This window comes from Zootoca vivipara, chromosome 16, assembly GCF_963506605.1.
Source record: "Zootoca vivipara chromosome 16, rZooViv1.1, whole genome shotgun sequence".
Lineage (NCBI taxonomy): Eukaryota > Metazoa > Chordata > Lepidosauria > Squamata > Lacertidae > Zootoca > Zootoca vivipara.
Window position 1 is genome coordinate 2,159,205 of NC_083291.1, and position 20,217 is coordinate 2,179,421.

The 20,217-nt window shown below is 44.5% G+C and overlaps 1 protein-coding gene across 1 annotated transcript in view; it reads left to right on the top strand.

Moving 5' to 3' along the window:
* SLC24A2 (solute carrier family 24 member 2) overlaps positions 1-13,651 on the top strand; it is a 96,223-nt gene extending 82,572 nt beyond the window's left edge. The window contains exons 5-8 of the mRNA XM_035141000.2: positions 5,640-5,768; positions 9,066-9,155; positions 10,684-10,850; positions 12,548-13,651. Coding sequence (XP_034996891.2) covers positions 5,640-5,768; positions 9,066-9,155; positions 10,684-10,850; positions 12,548-12,797 — 636 coding nt within the window. The 3' untranslated portion in view covers positions 12,798-13,651. The remainder of the gene's footprint in view (positions 1-5,639; positions 5,769-9,065; positions 9,156-10,683; positions 10,851-12,547) is intronic.
* Positions 13,652-20,217: the final 6,566 nt, after the last annotated feature.

The window sequence follows — 20,217 nt, forward strand, 5'->3', positions numbered from 1 at the left end:
CACTGGAAAATCCTGCAGAGTCAGGAAGTCCCATTTTCAAAAGCAAAGGGCTATGTCTGCCTTATTCTGAATAAACTGTAAAGAGAAGGGACCTGACTTTTTGCAAGTGCCTGCAACTGGATCAAACCATGCTATCCTCTGCCAGTTCTGCAAAAGAAGAAATCAACAAAAATCTGGCATCAGAAATGGCAACATTTAGAAACCAGTGGGTGGGCCTTTTAATTTCCTAAAACACTCCACTTTTTATATGAATGTTGGAGTTCCCTGTCAGAGGAATTTCAGAGGGAGAACAGAGTGTCAGATGGCTGGATTCAGACTAATCCAGAAGTTTGATTCCATTCATTTAAGCTTCACTAGATACCATCTTTTCCTGTCCCAGTGTAGCTGTTAATTGACATAGTAAAACTCTGACAATGGTACTATTAGCAATTGCTGCTCCGTATTTTCAGCTTTACACAGAGTTATGGATATTGTCATGTATTCCCCAGCTGAGAATCTAGGCCATGAAAACTTATACTAGACTGACAGCCCAAACCTATACATGTTTACTCAGAAGTAAGCACCACTGAGTTCATTGAGACTTACATACAGGTGAGTGAACAAAGGATTAAAGCCTTAATCTAAGGTTACCAGACTTTTTTCAAAGAATCCGGGGACACTTTTTTTTTTTGAAAAGAGAAAAAAAGTTATTACGAATTATTTATTTATTTTAAAAAGTAATATCTTCTCTTCTGTGGTCTCCTCTATCACATGGCCTTCCTTTGGACCCTGGCCTGATCTCTTGGAGCGTTAGCCCCCGTGGAGTAGGCTCGGGTCAGGCCTGGGTTCGACCACGTGTCCTTGCTGTCAGGAGTATGGGCAGGAGTCAGGCTCTGGGGCCTGTAGTGCTTTGCAGGACTCAGCTTGTGCTGGAGAAGCAAGGCATGGCCACACAGGTGAAGTCCTCAGCTTGTGCTGGAGAGGCAAGGAGTAGTCACCCAGGTGAGGCCACTTGAGATCTCACTGCACCTGGTGGCAGGAGCTGAGAGGGATAAAAGCCCAGCATTTCCCTTCAGCTCTTTGCCACAGCAACGCTATCCTTGCCTGGTTGCATTTGGCCTCCTGCTCCTTGGACCCTTGCCTTGCTGCCGCCTTGCTTCTTGTTCCTGGATCCTTCGCCTTGCTCCTTGCTCCTTGGACCCTTGCTTCGCCTTCGCCTTGCTCCTCGACCCTCGGACCTTCGCCTTGCTTCTTGTTCCTGGATCCTTCGCCTTGCTCCTTGCGCCTTGGACCCTTGCTTCACCTTCGCCTTGCTTCGTGCCCCGTGGACCTTCGCCTCTGCCTTGCTCCTCGACCCTGCTTCTTCACCACCATCTTGCCTCTGGTCCTGACGCCCGCCGACCGGACTGTGACACTTGCCCTCCGGGTGCTCTCCTACCTCTTCTCCTCAGCGGCTGCAGCGGTGTGGCAAGCTCAGGACTCTCCTCTTTTTTTCTCCTTTCTCTCTCTTCCTTCTCCTTCTCCCTGCATCGGCTCTGGGGTTTTTACTGGTCCCAGAGCACCACTGGGCAGTTGGACGGGCGCTCTCGCCCCCAGCTCAATTTGGGTTGCGTGGTGTGTGTGTCAGCGGTTCCCCCTGTTGACACACCATGTGTCCTCAGTTCCCCCTCGGCAGTAGGAGCGGCAGCGGCAGCCTCAGTAGCCCGGAGCCAGATTGGTAGCGCAGTTGGCTCTGGTTGGCTTCAGGAGCTGCTCGCCATCTTGCCTCAACGGAAGTCCCCACATGATGTGTCTTGTGCCGTTGAACCAATCACGCATCATTCATTCCCTACTAATAAATCTACAACACTTGAAATATAAATCCAGGGACATTAAATGAAATCCGGGGACGGGTTTTCTCCGGGGAAAGATTTGTAAATCCGGGGACTGGCCCCGGGAAACGGGGACATCTGGTAACCATACTTTAATCTGCTGGTCTTTTCGGTAACCTTGCCAGACTGACACAGCTGCCCAATGGCAGATGCTGAACTACTTATTACACCACTTAGCTCAGGCCAAGAAAATGTCGCAAGCGTGTTCCCCATAGCTTCTGCTAATCTGAGAATAGTATACTTTGCAACCATTTATATTTCATAGAGTAGCAGCACACATCATCCAACGGTGAATCCATTGGCTTTCCAGTCTGTAGGAATTGCAGCCTTAAATCCTCTGCTTTTTAACCAATTGCTTAACCAGTTGAATTTAAACAAAAGTGCATGTTTGAAAAGCCCCTTTTTGTCAGTTAGTGAAGGAAGTGTGGGTTTTCTTTCATTTCCAATAAACAAAAGCTACCACACGTTTTCCAAAGAAAAGGCCATGTATTGCTGTATATTTTCTTGCTGTTAGCATGAGAATGTTATGTTCTATAGCTTGGCACTGAGTATGTTTGATTTTTAAAAAAGGCCAAAAGTACTACAGGAGCCACTCGCTAAAAAAATTAGAAGATCATCCAGAAATTTTATATACCCTTTAAAAGCACCATTAGATAAGCAGTTAAGCAACTTCAGCTGTAATTGTTCTAACCTGTGACTTCCCTAAGAATAACATTCAGTTTCACATTAACATCTCCTCCCACTCAGGCGTGTTCCTTTTTTACCAGTTCCTATGGAAACCAAATCATTCATATATATATATATATATATATATATATATATATATATATATATATATATATAATATGCCCAAAGACAACTTCTAGTGAAAAAGGAGGGACAAAGGGACAAAGTCTACGCTGTTTTCTCTGTGATTAGTAAACAGCTTTATTGAATGACTGTGGCAAAGTGGGTTTTGCTTGATACATCAGAGAGATAACACAGGATTTATTCATTTCAGGAAAAGTTCCTGTCTGGAGTGTTTTCTCTCCTTGCAATGCATACCTGGCCGCTTTTGTCAAAATAACTTGACTTTTCACTATGAATAGCTGGCCATTTCTCCCTATCCCATTATTCCTTGGGATCATTGAATATTTCTAACGAGATAAACAGATTTGGGGGGAGTCTAGTGTGAGAACATAATAATAATAATAATAATAATAATAATAATAATAATAATAATAATTTATTATTTATACCCCGCTCATCTGGCTGGGTTTCCCCAGCCACTCTGGGCGGAATATTAAAATACAATAATCTGTTAAAGATTAAAAGCTTCCCTAAACAGGGCTGCCTTCAGATGCATTTAGATGGTGTGGTTCTGTAGAATTATATCTCTTCACATCTGTGTCCTCAGCCCTGCAACCATCGGTCATTTAAAGTTTTTTTTTAAGGAGAATGAACAGACAGAAGCAGAGCAAAGGTGAACACGTTACTCCAAAACATGGTTAATACCAAAGAGTGAATTATCACAGGCTAGGATGGGAGCAGTAGACCATCTCAACTTTACAAACCAGTATAATTACAGAGACTTTGGTACTGGACTTTAATTTCCCATTGCTGGGTTGATCTACACAAGCCATTTTTGACCACTTTTGGGTGGCCCCTGCACCTCTAATAGTTGTGTAGCACAGAGTGAGACTTGTCACGCAAGTTGCATCGCTGAAAATTCCTCTTCTGCACAACTGTTAATGGTTCAGGAGCCCTGTCCTCGTTTTCCCCTGGCCAGCCAGACCGTGAGCTCAGATCACTGGCAAGCAACCAGTTCTGAGAGTTACCTCACGCAGATCACAGTATCCGCACAGGTGATGGACGCCTGTGGCAGCTCAGCCAGTTTCCCCCGTAGTTCATTCAGCACTGGCAAGGTGAAGGAATGGCTTATGCAACATGCAGATACAGAATAATGTGAAACACTCCACTAAATGGCCTCGGTCCAGTATACCTGAAGGAGCGTCTCCACCCCCATCGTTCTGCCCGGACACTGAGGTCCAGCACCGAGGGCCTTCTGGCGGTTCCCTCGTTGCGAGAAGCTAAGTTGCAGGGAACTAGGCAGAGGGCCTTCTCAGTGGTGGCGCCTGAGCTGTGGAATGCCCTCCCATCAGATGTCAAAGAGGAAAACAACTACCAGACTTTTAGAAGACATCTGAAGGCAGCCCTGTTCAGGGAGGCTTTTAATGTTTAATAGATTACTGTGTTTTATTTTTCTGTTGGAAGCCGCCCAGAGTGGCTGGGGAAACCCAGCCAGATGGGTGGGGTATAAATAAATAAAAATATTATTATTATTATTACTTCAGGAGGAAATTGGAATGGTGCATTACGGCAAAAATTCACTTACAAAAATATTGGAGCCTATGACCTTTACATGGTGAAACAGCAACTATACACCTGCCTGAAAGCAATGTGGAATAGGCTCCCTCGGGAGGTGGTGGACTCTCCCTCCTTGGAGGTGTCCTTAGCTGAGATTCCTGCATTGCGGGGGGTCGGACGAGATGACTCTCGGGGTCCCTTCCAATTCTACAGTTCCGTTATTTTATGCATAGTAACTGAGTCACGCTGCTTCAGAATTGCAGCAAAGCTACTTGGTTCAGCAGAGCTGTCGCAAACTGCTGATGCTGCTAATGGAGGAAGATGGCAACATAGAATCATAGAATCATAGAGTTGGAAGAGACCACAAGGGCCATCCAGTCCAACCCCCTGCCAAGCAGGAAACGCCATCAAAGCATTCTTGACATATGCCTGTCAAGCCTCTGCTTAAAGACCTCCAAAGAAGGAGACTCCACCACACTCCTTGGTAGAAAATTCCACTGTCGAACAGCTCTTACTGTCAGGAAGTTCTTCCTAATGTTTAGGTGGAATCTTCTTTCTTGTAGTTTGAATCCATTGCTCCGTGTCTGCTTCTCTGGAGCAGCAGAAAACAACCTTTCTCCCTCCTCCATATGACATCCTTTCATATATTTGAACATCATGGTTTGAAGCAAGACTATTATGGACCAAAACACATGTTAAACTACACCCTACTTGTGATTTAGCATTTCTGTAGCCTGTACAGGAATCCCATTTTCCCATCATTAAAAGCCTTGCAGAGTTGTTTAGATTAAGAAATATTAACTAGGTGCAAGGTTTTTATGGCTGAATTGTAACTGATTCTCCTATCCGAATATTCTACGTAGTGAATAGCCTCTAGCCTAGAAAGTGAGTTTTCACAGTACAGGTGATCCCGTCCCCCCATCCTTCATGAGCACATGCAGCATTGAATGGGCTCTGCACTATTTATAGAACACAGAATCACACATTCTGGGCACATGCTTCATTTTTTCAAATCACGTTTTAGCCCTTATTGCTAAACATGAATGGGAAATGTTTGGTGAATGTTCAGGAGCTGGTTGGGAAGCAGGAGGGAGACAAAGGGGCGATTTTGATTATTCAATGCTCTGTGAAGTTTTTTGCTGCTCCCCATTACTAGCAGAAGCAAAGCAAATTCACTAAAATCAGTTTCTGCTTCTTTGTCATCCAAAATCTGGGTTATATAATATTGCACACACAAAAAAAAGTTTTTTTAAAAAGAAATTCAGTGACTATTACCTTTCTTATATCACAAGATGCTAAAACTTGTATAGCTTTTATGCTATTGTTATTATTATTATTTACCACCCTTTATCTGAAGACCCAAGGCGGTGTGCAACATAAAAAGCACAACTTTCCGTTTTGCACCCAAATTAACATTATTGCAATTTCTCTCCCTTGTAACAGGAAGAGGACGATGAAGACCAGCCCCTCAGCCTGGCTTGGCCCGACACGCCCCGCAAACAGCTCACCTACCTGGCTATTCTCCCCATCGTTTTTCCGTTATGGGCTACCCTGCCTGATGTCAGAAACCCTGTAAGCAGTGCAATTATTTTCCCCATTTTGTACAGGATTTGAAATATTGGGCATCTTCCTGTTTCAAAGTAGCAGATCTTCTCAAGAAGATTGTCGTTAGGGATCTGTAACTAAGTTCACAATCTCTTTGCCTCCGTTAAATTTCCTGGTGGAGAAAATACCCGGCAAGAGTTTATTTTGCGGGAAATGACATTTGGTTTGAGCCGTTCTTAACCTGGCAGACAATAGCTGTGAATATATTGCCATTTACCTATGTAAATATTTAATGGCAACCTATAAAATGCGGCATTAGTCGTCCTTTCATGTTGGTCCCTGTGGCTGTTTCTTTAGATGTCTATTATCAGTACATATGCATAAGAAATATTCCCCCTTGGATTCTGCAGGCGCCCAACAGTTTGTGTATCCTTCAGTCCCCTCAGCTGCAGAAGTTTCTGCATTCATTTTGATCATGTGTTTTCCATAATAGAATCAAGTGAGCACACCAGTTCTTTCCTGGAAAGAAATTTTGTGTTTTGTTTTGTTTTTTAAATTTCAGTGACGTTGGCTTTAAAGATGGCTCCCCTAAAAGTCCCTTTGCACTTTGCTAGATTGCTCCTACCTCCTCAGAAGAGGTCCTCTTTTTTTGTTGTTGTTCTCAAAACCTATTTGGGCACATTTTCCAAAGAAATATTAATTCATGTATTTCTAGCAATGGATTCATGCTGCTCATAGGAATATGCTTTAAGGGACAACTCACTTGTTTTTTCAAAAGTTATTTGGTAGTAATAATGACTGTCACCCAGTTAAAGAAATCTTAGTCGACTATGAATCATAGAATCGTAGAGTTGGAAGAGACCACAAGGGCCATCCAGTCCAACCCCCTGCCAAGCAGGAAACACCATCAAAGCATTCTTGACATATGCCTGTCACGCCTCTGCTTAAAGACCTTCAAAGAAGGAGACTCCACCATACTCCTTGGTAGCAAATTCCACTGCCAAACAGCTCTTACTGTCAGGAAGTTCTTCCTAATGTTTAGGTCAAAGGCCTTGCTGAAATCAAGATAAGCTACATCCACAGCGTTCCCTTCATCTACCAGGCTTGTAATTCTGTCAAAAAATGAGATCAGATTAGTCTGACATGACTTATTTTTCAGAAACCCATGCTGACTTTTAGTGATCACAGAGTTTCTTTCTAGGTGCTCACAGACTGTTTGCTTAATGATCTGCTCTAGAATCTTTCCTGGTATTGATGTCAGGCTGATTGGGTGGTAATTGTTTGGGTCCTCTCTTTTCCCCTTTTTGAAAATAGGGACAACATTTGCCCTCCTCCAGTCTGCTGGGACTTCGCCTGTTCTCCAGGAATGGATTGGCTTTAATCAAACTGTTAATTATTATTTTTTATAATTATTTTTTATTAAGGATTTTCTTGGGTTACAAAGGTAGTGCTCTCTCACCAACAGAGAAGCACGAACAAACAACAGAGAATCAAACTGTTAATTCATCCTTCAAGTTTTGGGGGAAGCAGAGGGACTTGGGTGTATTTTCACAAGTGATACCATTGTAGAAGAGGCATTACCTCCCATGAAGAATAAATGTCTCTTCTTTGATGGTGCTTACCATCTGTAGCTGCGCTGTATTCAAAAGCTCGTCAGGCAGCACATTTTAATAATGTTAATTATTTTTCTGCACGTACTTACACAAAAGCACTTAGAGTTAAAATAATTAACATTATTAAAATGTGCCGCCCGGTTATTTGGGGAGCTTTTGAATTGATTAACCTAATGTTTGAAGGTTGTCGCTCTAGTTGTAATTTATTGCACTTCATAATTTAAGAGCTGAAATGTGCATCAAGGAAATCTAAATTGCTCAGATGAAGCATTGAATAGCAGCTGCACTGAGCCAGCTAATCTCCCTTCAAGTTGCCGAATCCAATTGGTGTTGTCAGGGTGGAAATTGGATATTTGCTTTACGAAAAACACTTGTCAGCCTGTCCTATTGCCATGACGGCAGGAAAGCTGGCCAGTAGTAATGAAGGTGGTAGGTTCTTTCCAATACGCATGACAAAAAAAAGTCGTGCATTTCTTCTGGAAGGAAATGTTCAGAAGGGAAATAGCCGGTGGATAGTTGCAACAACGGTAATCCTTTCAGAACGCTTTTGCCACGGTCGGCCTCTCTGACATTAGAGATGCAAAGATCTTGTGGAAATGAGCTTCCAAGACACAGGGGCATTTCAAAAAGCCACTTCCGCGCCTGCGTCGGAGGTGGGGTTGTGGGCTGCCCGACTGTACCATCACATAGGGGCTGCGAGCTCAGCCCCTACGTGATGGTAGGTTCCCACCTGCGTCACCCCCGACCAGCCAATGAAGTCGGTCGGGGCGGGGCCACGTCTTTTAAAGGGCTCCGCAGGCGGGAAAAGCTCCCTCTTTCATCCCCTGTTCGCCGGAGCGAACAATTCTCCCGCCCGCCCACCCCTTAAAAAGAGGTAAGGGGACGCTGCTGTGGACGTCAGTTGGTTGCCCTGGTTGGCCAGGGGGCTGGGTAGGATTTTTCCCATACTGGGCTAGCCATGATGGGTTTTTCGCCTACCTCGTAGCATGTCGTCACAACTTAGGTTAGGCGGTTAGGCGTTGGAAATTTGCATAACAATTAGATGGAGGAGGGGCAAGTTACGTCATCAGCTGCCCTAATTTGGAGAAGTAATTCCGTTAAAGGATTCCGGGGGCGAGGCTTGGTCCTGAGCCTGGAGTTGCCTGGGCCGTAAGGCACGCCCCTTCGGTGGCCACAGGAGGAGCTCTAGTAGATCTACGTCGCGGGGCTCCTTTCTGGTGGCTAACTTCTCACAGACTTCAACACACGGGTTGGAGTCGGATATAGTCTGTTAGGTTCCAACGCCTAAGCCAATTCCGCTCTACATGCATAATTAATAAAGTTGTGGCCTTAACCACACAATTAAATCTTAACCACTGCGTCATGAGTCTTTATTACTTGGGAAGGAGGGCATATTGCCGCACAACTAGAGGAGGGGGTAACAACATTCAGCAAATTGCAAGGGCCGGCTCCTGGATGCGTTAAGGATTAAATTATGAAAAAGTTTGTTACAGGAGCATTGCTTCTGATTATTTCTGTCTGCCTTGAGGGATTAAGTCAGAAGGATAAAAAAATTTGGTTGGGGTGGATTGGCCATGCATATAGGAGCAACACAGATTCATCTGGGAAAATCTGGGTGAATTTAAGTAGAATGTCTCATTTTGTGGACTTTGGACTAAAATAGTAGCACACGACATCACTGCTTACTGTTGCCATTATTTCTGTTTTTCAGAGCTCAAAGAAGTTTTTCCCCTTAACATTTTTCGGATCAATCTCTTGGATAGCAGTGTTTTCTTACCTAATGGTCTGGTGGGCACATCAAGTAAGTAAAAGAAACCCTCACATCTTTGTTTTGTGTGTAACCATCCCAGTCTGAAAATTTCACTATACAGTGGAACCTCGGTTTATGAACACCTCGATTTATGAATTTTCGGTTTATGAATGCCACGGACCCATCTGCAACGGATTAATTCACTTTCCATTACTTTCAATGGGAAAGTTCGCTTCAGTTTATGAACCAACTTCCGGAACCAATTACACCTATGCTTCGGGTTGAGTACGCTTCAGGTTGAGTACTCCGCGGACCCGTCTAGAACTGATTAATCCACTTTCCATTACTTTCAATGGGAAAGTTCGCTTCGGTTTATGAACGCTTCAGTTTAAGTACTCCGTGGACCGTCTGGAACGGATTAATTCACTTTCCATTACTTTCAGTGGGAAAGTTCGCTTCAGTTTATGAACGCTTCAGTTTATGAACAGACTTCTGGAACCAATTGTGTTCATAAACCGAGGTACCACTGTATCACATGCTAACTTAACTCGATACATCTAATGGCTTTTTTACTCTGCTTTTGTACCTTGACGATAAAACTGGTAGAGTGAGATGAAGCTCTGGGTGGAAGGATGGGGGACGGAAGCTGTTTTTTTATTTAGTACTGTTATTTAAGACCTTCCAGAGCAACCTAAAACAAGAAAGGGATTTGCAGCTGTAGAACAATACCATAAAATAAGTAAAACAGCAATTTCGGCATAAAAACAGATTGGGGTACTGGAGAAACCCACCCTGGAAAAATGAAAAATGGTCTTTCCAGCTGCTGGAAAGACGCCAGACAAGTGGTACCACCAATGAAAAGGCCCTGTATCCAATCACTGCCCTGTTCGTTTCAAAAAGTGCTATAGATCTGGAGACGAACCTCTGAGGTTGATTTCTGTATCCAAAAATGTACCTATGGAGTTGGGGTTGGGGAGCAAAAATAGCACGGCGCTCAAAAGCAAAATCAGCAGCAGGCCTAACAGCTTGAAGAACACCAGACCAGCATAACAAATGCTGAAAGCCTTTTGAAAGAAGACCGTCAGTGTTATTAGGTCAATAAGGAAAGCTCTCTTCATAGGTCAGCTAAGACTAAAGACGGAATCACCAAAGAGCAAAGGGAAGGTCTGCTTGGACATGTAGCCATTCTTCCTCCCGGGGACCTGCTCCATTAAGGACGTCAGCCCTGAATTAAGCACACAGAGAGGCTAGACTAGAGTATATTTCTCTACTCTGCTAAGTAAAGTACCCTGTTTCTCATATTTTAAGGCATCCCCATAAAATAAGCCATAGCAGGATTTTTAAGCATTCAAGGAATATAAGCCATACCCCGAAAATAAGACATAGTGATAGGAGCAGCAGCAATGCCGGCCGCGGCAGGAGGAGGAGGAAAAAAATAAGACATCCCTTGAAAATAAGCCATAGTGTGTTTTTTTGAGGAAAAAATAAATATAAGACGTGTCTTATAATATGAGAAACACGGTATGTTTTCAAAGAAGTGTCTCGCTTCCACAGTTTCAGCATATTACTTTGTATTTAGGTAGGAGAAACCATTGGCATCAGTGAAGAAATCATGGGTCTGACGATTTTAGCTGCTGGCACATCAATCCCTGACCTAATTACCAGTGTTATTGTGGCACGGAAAGGCCTGGGGGACATGGCAGTATCCAGCTCTGTTGGAAGTAACATCTTTGACATCACTGTGGGGTAAGTAATGTTTTTCTTTATTTTCTTAAGCGGCAACACCCAATTTTAACTTAAGCCACAGATTAAAACTTCACACTATAGTATTAGTTGCAGTTCTTTCTTGCTACTTTGGGGGGAAAGACGTAAACTAGAAATACGAAATCTCAAGGGGAAAGTAGTTCTCAACCTGTGAAAGCCGCTCAAAGTTACTTCTCTTCATTGATTTTTTTTGTTTTATCATTTTTACCACTCAACATACTAAAAACCTCTTAAGAGGTTTACATAGGAACAGGGGGTGGTATTCAAACTTGTTTAAAGCAGACCCATTGAAAACAGCGAACATGACTTTGTTAGGCACATTCATTTGAAAGGGTCTACTCTGAGTAAATTGAACACCAACCAATAAAATGCTCTAAAATCTGGATTTGAAACAAGTTAAAATAAGACACAAGTGTGTATCACAAATAAAACTGAGTGGTTTATACTAACAACCCAGCCATGCATAAAGGCATGTTAAATGTGACATTCTTACACTAGTTGGTTTTATCATATAGTTTACACTGCCACCGTGTTGATGGTGTGGCAAAATGCACATTTGCTGCCTTTCACCACTTTCCGGAAAATGGTGTGATGCTCAAGGTCAGTGTTTCCCAACCTTGTGCCTCCAGATGTTTTGGGACTACAACTCCCATCATCCCTAGCTAGCAAGACCAGTGGTCAGGAATGATGGGAGTTGTAGTCCCAAAACATATGGAGGCACAAGGTTGGGAAACACTGCTCAAGGTGACAGGAGCTGGTTCTCCTTGCAGTGGACCTCAGCCAGCAACCTCCTCGTCATCTTCTGGTGCAGAAAACACTTTGCCCCGTCTAATGCACTTGTTGTTGTTGTTTAGTCATGTCCGACTCTTTGTGACCCCATGGACCATAGCACGCCAGGCACTCCTGTCTTCCACTGCCTCCCGCAGTTTGGTCAGACTCATGTGGGTGGCTTCGAGAACACTGTCCAACCATCTCGTCCTCTGCCATCCCCTTCTGCCCTCCATCTTGTCAGTAAATCGGCTGTCCCGGGGGCCAGTTGTTAGACTGGTCCCACAGGCCAAAAATGCGATTGCTCTCACAAACGTGATGAACAACACACAAGTCAGTAAATAAGGCTTAACTGCTTTATTTACATGTAAACAAACTGGGAGCTCTACATCATGGCTCCCTCTCTCTGGCATCACAGCCAGTAAAGAGAAAGAACAAAGGAACAACAGTCCCACGTAGGAACACAAGATAAACATCCTGTCTGCGTCACTTCCACTCTGTGGAAATGAAAACACATACAGTCATATGATACGCAATAACCCTATGACTGCAGACGGGGAATGAATCCTAACACATCTTTCCCAACATCAGGGTCTTTTCCAGGGAGTCTTCTCTTCTCATGAGGTGGCCAAAGTATCAGAGCCTCAGCTTCAGGATCTGTCCTTCCAGTGAGCACTCAGGGCTGATTTCCTTCAGAAGGGATAGGTTTGATCTTCTTGCAGTCCATGGGACTCTCAAGAGTCTCCTCGAGACTCTAACGCACTACCATTCTCCAAAGAAATGTTTCCGTGCTCCCTACTGATAGCCTTTCCAATGTCACTTGTGAGCTAAATCACACTGTCCTCCAGTTGCTAGCAAGGCCTACCTTTGCAAAAGCGTTTCCAATATTTCCCCTCTCTCTTCCCCCACAGCCTTCCTCTGCCATGGCTCCTCTATGCTATGATCAACAATTTTGTCCCCGTGGCCGTGAGCAGCAACGGGCTCTTCTGCGCAATAGTCCTCCTTTTCATCATGCTGCTGTTCGTCATCCTCTCCATTGCGGCTTGCAAGTGGAGGATGAACAAATTCCTGGGCTTCACCATGTTTGGGCTTTACTTCGTGTTCCTGATTGTCAGCGTCCTTCTAGAAGACAGGGTCATTGTGTGCCCTGTGTCTATTTGACGAGGAAGGAAGTGACGCTTTCTTGAACAACACCCCCCCCCAAAAAAAAAAATTGCAAAAGCAAATGCCCAAACCAGAACCAGACAAGAACAAAGAAACAGTCTTGCAAGACAAGATAAGCAACGTCTTTGGAACCCTCGAATTTAAAACAGTGGGGAGGGGAAGAGCTGAGGTTATGAAGCCAGACATGGAGAAGTTCAGCTCATACAATTGCTGCTGCTGAACCATGATGTGGCTGCTTCAGAAACATGGTCTTGGAGAAGTTCCGCTGCTTATTTCTTGGAGGTATTGTGCATGTATTTTATAACAATGTTAAGCTATTACGTATGCTACACATAGGACCTGCTCCCACACATCTTCCTCTCTCTATATATATTAACAAACACATGCTACACAAAGAGAGAGAGAGAGAGAGCAATATCATATAAACATACAGGAAAATGCCGATATCCATCTTTTGGGAGGCGCAAATCTCCTGTTTGGGATTTTATCTGTTCGTGTAATGTAACGGAAAGAGTTACTGTCAGCATGAAGCGAGCGACAGACAAGAGACGACTCTCCGTGGATAATGCGCTATTCAGGTGCAGCTAGCATGTGACGTGGACACGGAGGCTGTGCAGGTTTGAGAAGCGTGCAGATGTTTAGAGCAGAAGTTGGATTGACCCCACCCCCACCCCAGACTGAGAAATCAATAACCAGTTGAGTTAAACAAAAACAAGTTCAGATACTTGCATCTCCTGTCTGTTGCTGCTTATCACAGCATTACTCCAGCAACAAGCAACTATTATGTACATGTGTGAAAGAAGCATCACAGGTTGCATATCACAGAGACACTCAGATGTGCAGCATTGGGGGGGGGGAGTGGTCAGGTGATGTCCATGCATGTGACAACCAGCCTTTAATCCCCAAAAAGATGCCGTCTGGCTTGCTCTGGCTTCCTTAGAAGGATCTCTGCATTTTTGCTATTGTTCTTCATCTATATATATATATAAGCAGGACATCTTTGAAGTACTGGCAGGTAAAACCCACACTGAGGATTTGAAGTGTGGACTCCCATCGCCCACAGCATTTACGTAAAAATGTACCACTACTAAGTAAAAATACTCACTTTGGTAGTGCAGCAATACTGTAAGGATTTGAAGTCATTTTAAATGCCGTTTCCATTAGTGCATTTGCCTTGTCATATGAAAGATGCTAGTGTGGCTTCCATGTAGCTTTTTTAAAATAGAATTTCAAAACTGCTCTATGATGGGGACAAGTGGATCAATTCCATAGGTTATTTCCTTTTGTTACCTGCACTGCCGTGCACACTTCCGTATTCCTTTTATGCTAAAACTTTGGGGATGTCTGAGAAGGTAAATCGTTTCTGGGGAAGTGGCTTGAAGCCGTTTTCTGAAGTTGCTGAGAAATGTTAAGATCTAATTGGGACAGTGAACAAGGAAAGCTTCATCCATCTCCTGTGGAAGCCCCAGGAAGAGGGGCAGTAGCAAAGGAGAAGCAAAAGAGGTTTCATATTTACTAAGACTCAGCATTAAATAGAACAGCTGTAAAAACAACAACAACCCAAAAAAACCCCAGCCCTTCCTTCTACAACAATCAGCACTTATCTGTGAAGCATCTTCTACCTTGTTAAAACTCATGCCATCTCCGTTCCGTGAGTGATTCATTAGCAGTGTTCTTGATATCCTAGGTCACCCATGCGCCATGGAAACGTGAGACTTAAGACCATATAACTGAGCACTTGTGCTTTCCTTGGTACTCTGTGTATGCATGCATCTGTACATAGCTATATTCATGCATAGCTATATCCAGGGAAATCACAGAACTCACAGAAAACAAGCCTAGATATTAGCCTAGGCACATTAAAACAAAAGTGGTGGGAACCAAGATAACAAGTCAAAGCAAGAAAATTAGCCTCTCCCCCCATCACCAAATACTAGCAGCATAACTGATGTTCATTCCTTGTTTCTAAGCTGCTACAGCATCTTCCTGGGCAAACCTTTGCTTGTTGTTTCCTGGAACATCCCTGGTGCCCTGTTTGTTCATTGTGTCCTTTGGGATTGCACCCAGGGGTGGGGTTGATCCTGACACATACCCTTTTCGGCCGGTATGTTGTAAATTCCATCCATGTTCCTTGAGGTTTACTCCAGCTTCCAGAATCTAGGAGGGCTTTCTGCCATCTCAGATGCCACAGGATTGCAGCCAAAGTTACTCTCCGTACATTGTGTTGAAATACCTGGGCCAGGATTCAAAGATCTGTGCAACCCCTAAAGAGGGAGCTTTGCACTTGTGTTTCACAAACATCTCTTCTGAAATGTAAATCGGTTGTGATAGGACACTGGGTGGGGAGGTTGTGGGGGAGGTCAGAAATTGCTCTGGATGCATCCCAGCCCTTGGACATGCCTAAAGCACTTCTTTTTATTTTGGGCCTTTTTTATCTTTGTTTGAAAAGTCAAAGTGTAATTTGTTCATGCCCATAGAGCAGGCACATCCAACTTGCAAGAGACTGCGATCTACTCCCACTAGAAATAAACTGGAAGTGATCTACCCATTGGATTGCCCAGAGTTGTTGAGCCTTTTTTTTGGAGTGGATGAACCAAAGTTGTTGAGTTTTTTGGGGGGGTGGAGCTGGGGGGGGCGATCCACCATGATGAACCACAGACACCCCACGATCGACCAGTAGATTGTGATTGACCGGTTGGACATGCCTGCCATAGAGGTCTTCAGCTTTCTTTTCAAAATGTCAGCTGTGAGGGCAGTTCCATCTATGGGCCACTGTCACCAAGAGCTCCCTATCTCATGCCTTCTGCCATGGATGAAATGAAGAGCGGGCATCTCCTGCCCATCGTAATCCCTGGGTCGGTTGGTAGTGAGAAAGATGATCCTCTGGTCCTTGAGTCCTATGCTAACAGCAAGTCCATAAGCTGGTTCTGTGGAAAAGCTGGATGCAGTTCTTAAGATGAACAATCCTTTGCATAATTAGCTGAGGGGGAAAAACTGTTTTTCTCTTCTTTTGCAGTTCAGTAGCTTCCCTTCTTAGGGATCCAGGTGGCGCTGTGGGTTAAACCACTGAGCCTAGGGTTTGCTGATCAGAAGGTCAGCGGTTCGAATCCCTGTGACGGGGTGAGCTCCTGCCAACCTAGCAGTTTGAAAGCACGTCAAAATGCAAGTAGATAAATAGGAACCGCTACTGCGGGAAGGTAAACGGCGTTTCTGTGTGCTGCTCTGGTTCACCAGAAGCGGCTTTGTCATGCTGGCCACATGACCTGGAAGCTATACGCCGGCTCTCTCGGCCAATAATGCGAGATGAGCGCGCAACCCCAGAGTCGGTCACGACTGGACCTAATGGTCAGGGGTCCCTTTACCTTTACCTTTAGCTTCCCTTCTAAAGGTAATGATGTAATGGCATGGATGAGGACGGCATGTACTAACTTGCTTGAGTTGGGTGGGCTGACAAAACATCATAGATCATTTTTATCCAATAGCTGTTTGTAGCCTTTACTTGCGGATTCACACCTGCAATAAAGACATGGGGGGGGGAGAGAGAGATGCATTTTGGGGTAGGAAGAAGCTGTACGGTACGTCATCTCTCAGGGATCAAAATCCACATTAAAATTGGAGCAGCTTCAGATGCAAGATTATGATTAAGGGTTTGGAATGCATGTCATCGGAAGAAAGGCCGCTGACTCAGAAGCAGGCTAGCTTTTCAAAAACACCATTTGGGGAGACAACTGTGCAGGAAGCTGTGGGGTGGGTGGTTCTGCAGAACAACACAGTGACATTTGGAGGGGGACAGAGAACCTTGGGAACAAACAGTTCCAACAAATGGCTGGAGCCTCCGTTTGGCAGAGATGCTCCACGCAGAGTTCTGTGCTTTCCAGCACTCCGTTTCCATGGCTTCAGCCTTCCTAGTTGTTTGGAAAGTTAAAAGTGCAATATTAGGTTATTAAAACCTTGTAGTAGCACAAATCATTGGCAGGTTACTTAACATCAGCACATGAAATGCAGCCACACGTTTATTTGTGCCCTCATTACCCCCTTAGTGCTGTCAAGGCGTAACTATGTATTTACAAGACACAATGGGAAGAACAACCCCACCAGGGCCTAGACCACTGATAGTGTAGACAATCTCAGAAAGCAGAATGGAGGCGTAGGTTCCAACAGTAGGGAGTGTGGCTTCTCTTCTCTTAGTAACTCTTTGACCCTTCTCAGAAAAAAAAAATAGGCAAATTAACATAATGAATTCCAGTTGCAGAATTCAGCTTTTCTTGGCGCAGGACTTGAATTCCTTAGGCACTTAATTAAAACTTGTTTTTAGCGCAGAGAACACAACAGCCCTGCTCTCTAATTCTGTGTAGTTATGAAACATCTGGCCGACTTCAGTTAATCCAGGACTTCGCCCAGTACTTTAACACTTTCTTGGACATTTTAATATCAGTGAGATGACCGCATGCTTTTCCAAACTCCGTAGTCAGGTATGCCTGAGATCCTTTATAGATTACAGAAAGTAGTACTTCTGAAATTGGTTGAATTTCACATCGCCGTTGCAAAGTGCTGCCATTCCTGCTTTGAGAAGCATCAGCGAGATTTAAGTGGTGCTTAAATCTTGATAGCTTTCTCTGCAAATTTCTGGTCCTTCTGTAGTTAAAAATAAAATGTCCCCTGAGTGCTTCAGCTCCAGCTAGTTTAAACTAGTACCGGCATTCCCATCAGAGCCGTAATACAAGTGAGGTTTTCCTTGCATGCAGACGGAAAAGCTGATCTAGTGACGGTCACTTGAATGGATGTAGGTGGCGATTTTGAATTGAGTTTGAAATGGTTAGGCGTTAGGCGTTGAGTGCAGATTTCTCGTGTACAGAAACACATTCAGCTTGCATGTCAAGCGCATGGATCCCAGTGGCACCTGTGCCCAAACATGTTTCAGCTTCATTTAAACACACACACACTTGGGCTGCAATCCTGTATCCACTTACCTGAAAGTGAGACCCGTGAGGCAGGCTTGACTAAAAACTTGCAGTAGTGGCGCTGGCACAGTTGCGGTCCCCTCTTCACCCTCGGTGTGCTGCTTCGGCCAATAATGCGATATGAGCGCGCAACCCCAGAGTCGGTCACGACTGGACCTAATGGTCAGGGGTCCCTTTACTTTTACCTTTACCAGGGACCCAGGTGGCGCTGTGGTTAAACCACTGAGCCTAGGGCTTGCCGATCAGAAGGTCGGCGGTTCGAATCCCTGTGACGGGGTGAGCTCCCGTTGCTTGGTCCCAGCTCCTGCCAACCTAGCAGTTCGAATGCACGTCAAAATGCAAGTAGATAAATAGGAACCGCTACAGCGGGAAGGTAAACGGCGTTTCCATGTGCTGCTCTGGTTCGCCAGAAGCGGCTTTGTCATGCTGGCAACATGACCTGGAAGCTATACGCCGGCTCCCTCGGCCAATAATGCGAGATGAGCGCGCAACCCCAGAGTCGGTCACGACTGGACCTAATGGTCAGGGGTCCCTTTACCTTTACCTTCTCCCTCGGTGTGCTGCTTCTGCCGCCACCACCCTGCAAACAGCTGTGGAGTTTGGGAGAGCACAGCTGGCAACCAGACGACCGTAACACTGCAACGTTGCATTCAGTGCGACTGAATAGACCTGTATAGGGTCACACTGTTAGATGCAAACACTAAATAACACGTAGATAAATAGGTTCTGCTGTGGCGGGAAGGTAAACGGCGTTTCCGTTCGCTCTGGCACTTGTCACAGTCCTCCGTGCATCAGAAGCGGCTTAGTCCTGCTGGCCACATGACCCAGAAAGCTGTCTGCGGACAAAGCCGGCTCCCTTGGCCTGAAAGCGAGATGAGCGCCATGCCCCATAGTCGCCTTTGAGTGGACTCAGGGGTCCTTTACCTTTTTTACCTTAGACCAGGGGTCGGCAACATGTGGCCCATGGGCCAGATGCGGCCCACGACCATCTTACCGGCCCACAAGCCGCCCCTGAACCGAACCGCCCGCTTAGTGAATCCCCCATGCGGTGCGCTAAACCGGCACAGTGCAGTGCAGGGATTCGCCAAGCAGTGCCGGAAATTGCGTCTGCGCACACGCAGATACTGGAAATCGTGTCTGTGCATGTCCAGACAACCAAAATTGCTTCTGCGTAGGCGCAATTTTCGGTGTCTGGGCATGCGCAGAAGCAATTTTCGGTGCTGCAGACATGCGCAGACGCGGTTTCTGGTATCACGCTGCGCCAGTCTGGCCCACGGACGATCCCATGGCCGGTAAACCTTGCCGACCCCTTCCTTAGACCCCTGAAGAATCACATCATTCTGATGTGGAAAAGCGGGTAGCTAACAGCACCGCCGAGGACCTCTGAAGGCTGCTGGTGTTCTGTAGATAGTGGCACTCAATGCAAATTGCATTTCTTTTTTAGCAGGGAACATGGCCCACCAACCCAGGCAGCTTGCCTTACACAGAGTTAGACCATTGGTCCATTTAGCTCAGTACTGTCTTTGCTAGCTGTCTGCATCTTCTTAAAGTTTCTTCCCCAGCCCTAATGCGATCCCAGTGATTGAACCTTCGACTTTCTTCATCTAAAGCAGATGTTCCCTCCAGTCCTTCTCCGGTGTAATTCCAAAAAATTGATTCTCCAAGTTCAGATTACCACCTTGATAGGAACTTCTTTTTGTTTTTAAGTTGATTTCAGAAATTAATATTGCAAAGGCCTCCAACATTGCATTTAGTCATTGGGGGAATGACCTGGAAAGCTGTAGCCGTGTCGTTCCACTACTGCAGTTTGCAAATTACCTTCTCCAGAATAGATCTACATACGTCAGTAGAACTACTTCTGAATAAGTATCCTGTAAATTGCAGTTCAGTAACAAATTTGCACTTTCTCAAGATCAGCCATTGATTGTGAAAACATTGATAAAGTGTTATGAATGATAATCATATATTATTTTTTTAATAGAGTATTTTTTAAAAAACCCAAGCAAACAAACGCACGTTTCCTTTGTTACTTAGGGGGAGAGTATTAATTTCAAGCTGCTAAATATTTACTTATTTTAAAGAATTGTGTTTTGTTTGTTTGTTTTTAAAAAAGAAATTAATATATGCAGCCCCAAAATAATAATTTATTTTTATGTGAATTTATTTATTGCTATTCCTCGAATGAAAATGGGACAAAGGAATCAGTATTTTCTCTGTGAATAAAAATTTGTACATAGTGTGAAAGCTCTTATTTGTACATAAGTGTTGCAGAAATATTCTTCTGAATGTATTTCTTCACTATAAGTACTGAATTTTAATTATTGTGACTGGTGACTACACTTTTCCACAGCTACTCTGTGTTACTGTAACTTCTCATAAGGCACCTGGTGTAACTTAAATCATATAAGTGTGGAAATAAATGAACAAATTTTAAAAGCGAGCGACATCCACAAGGC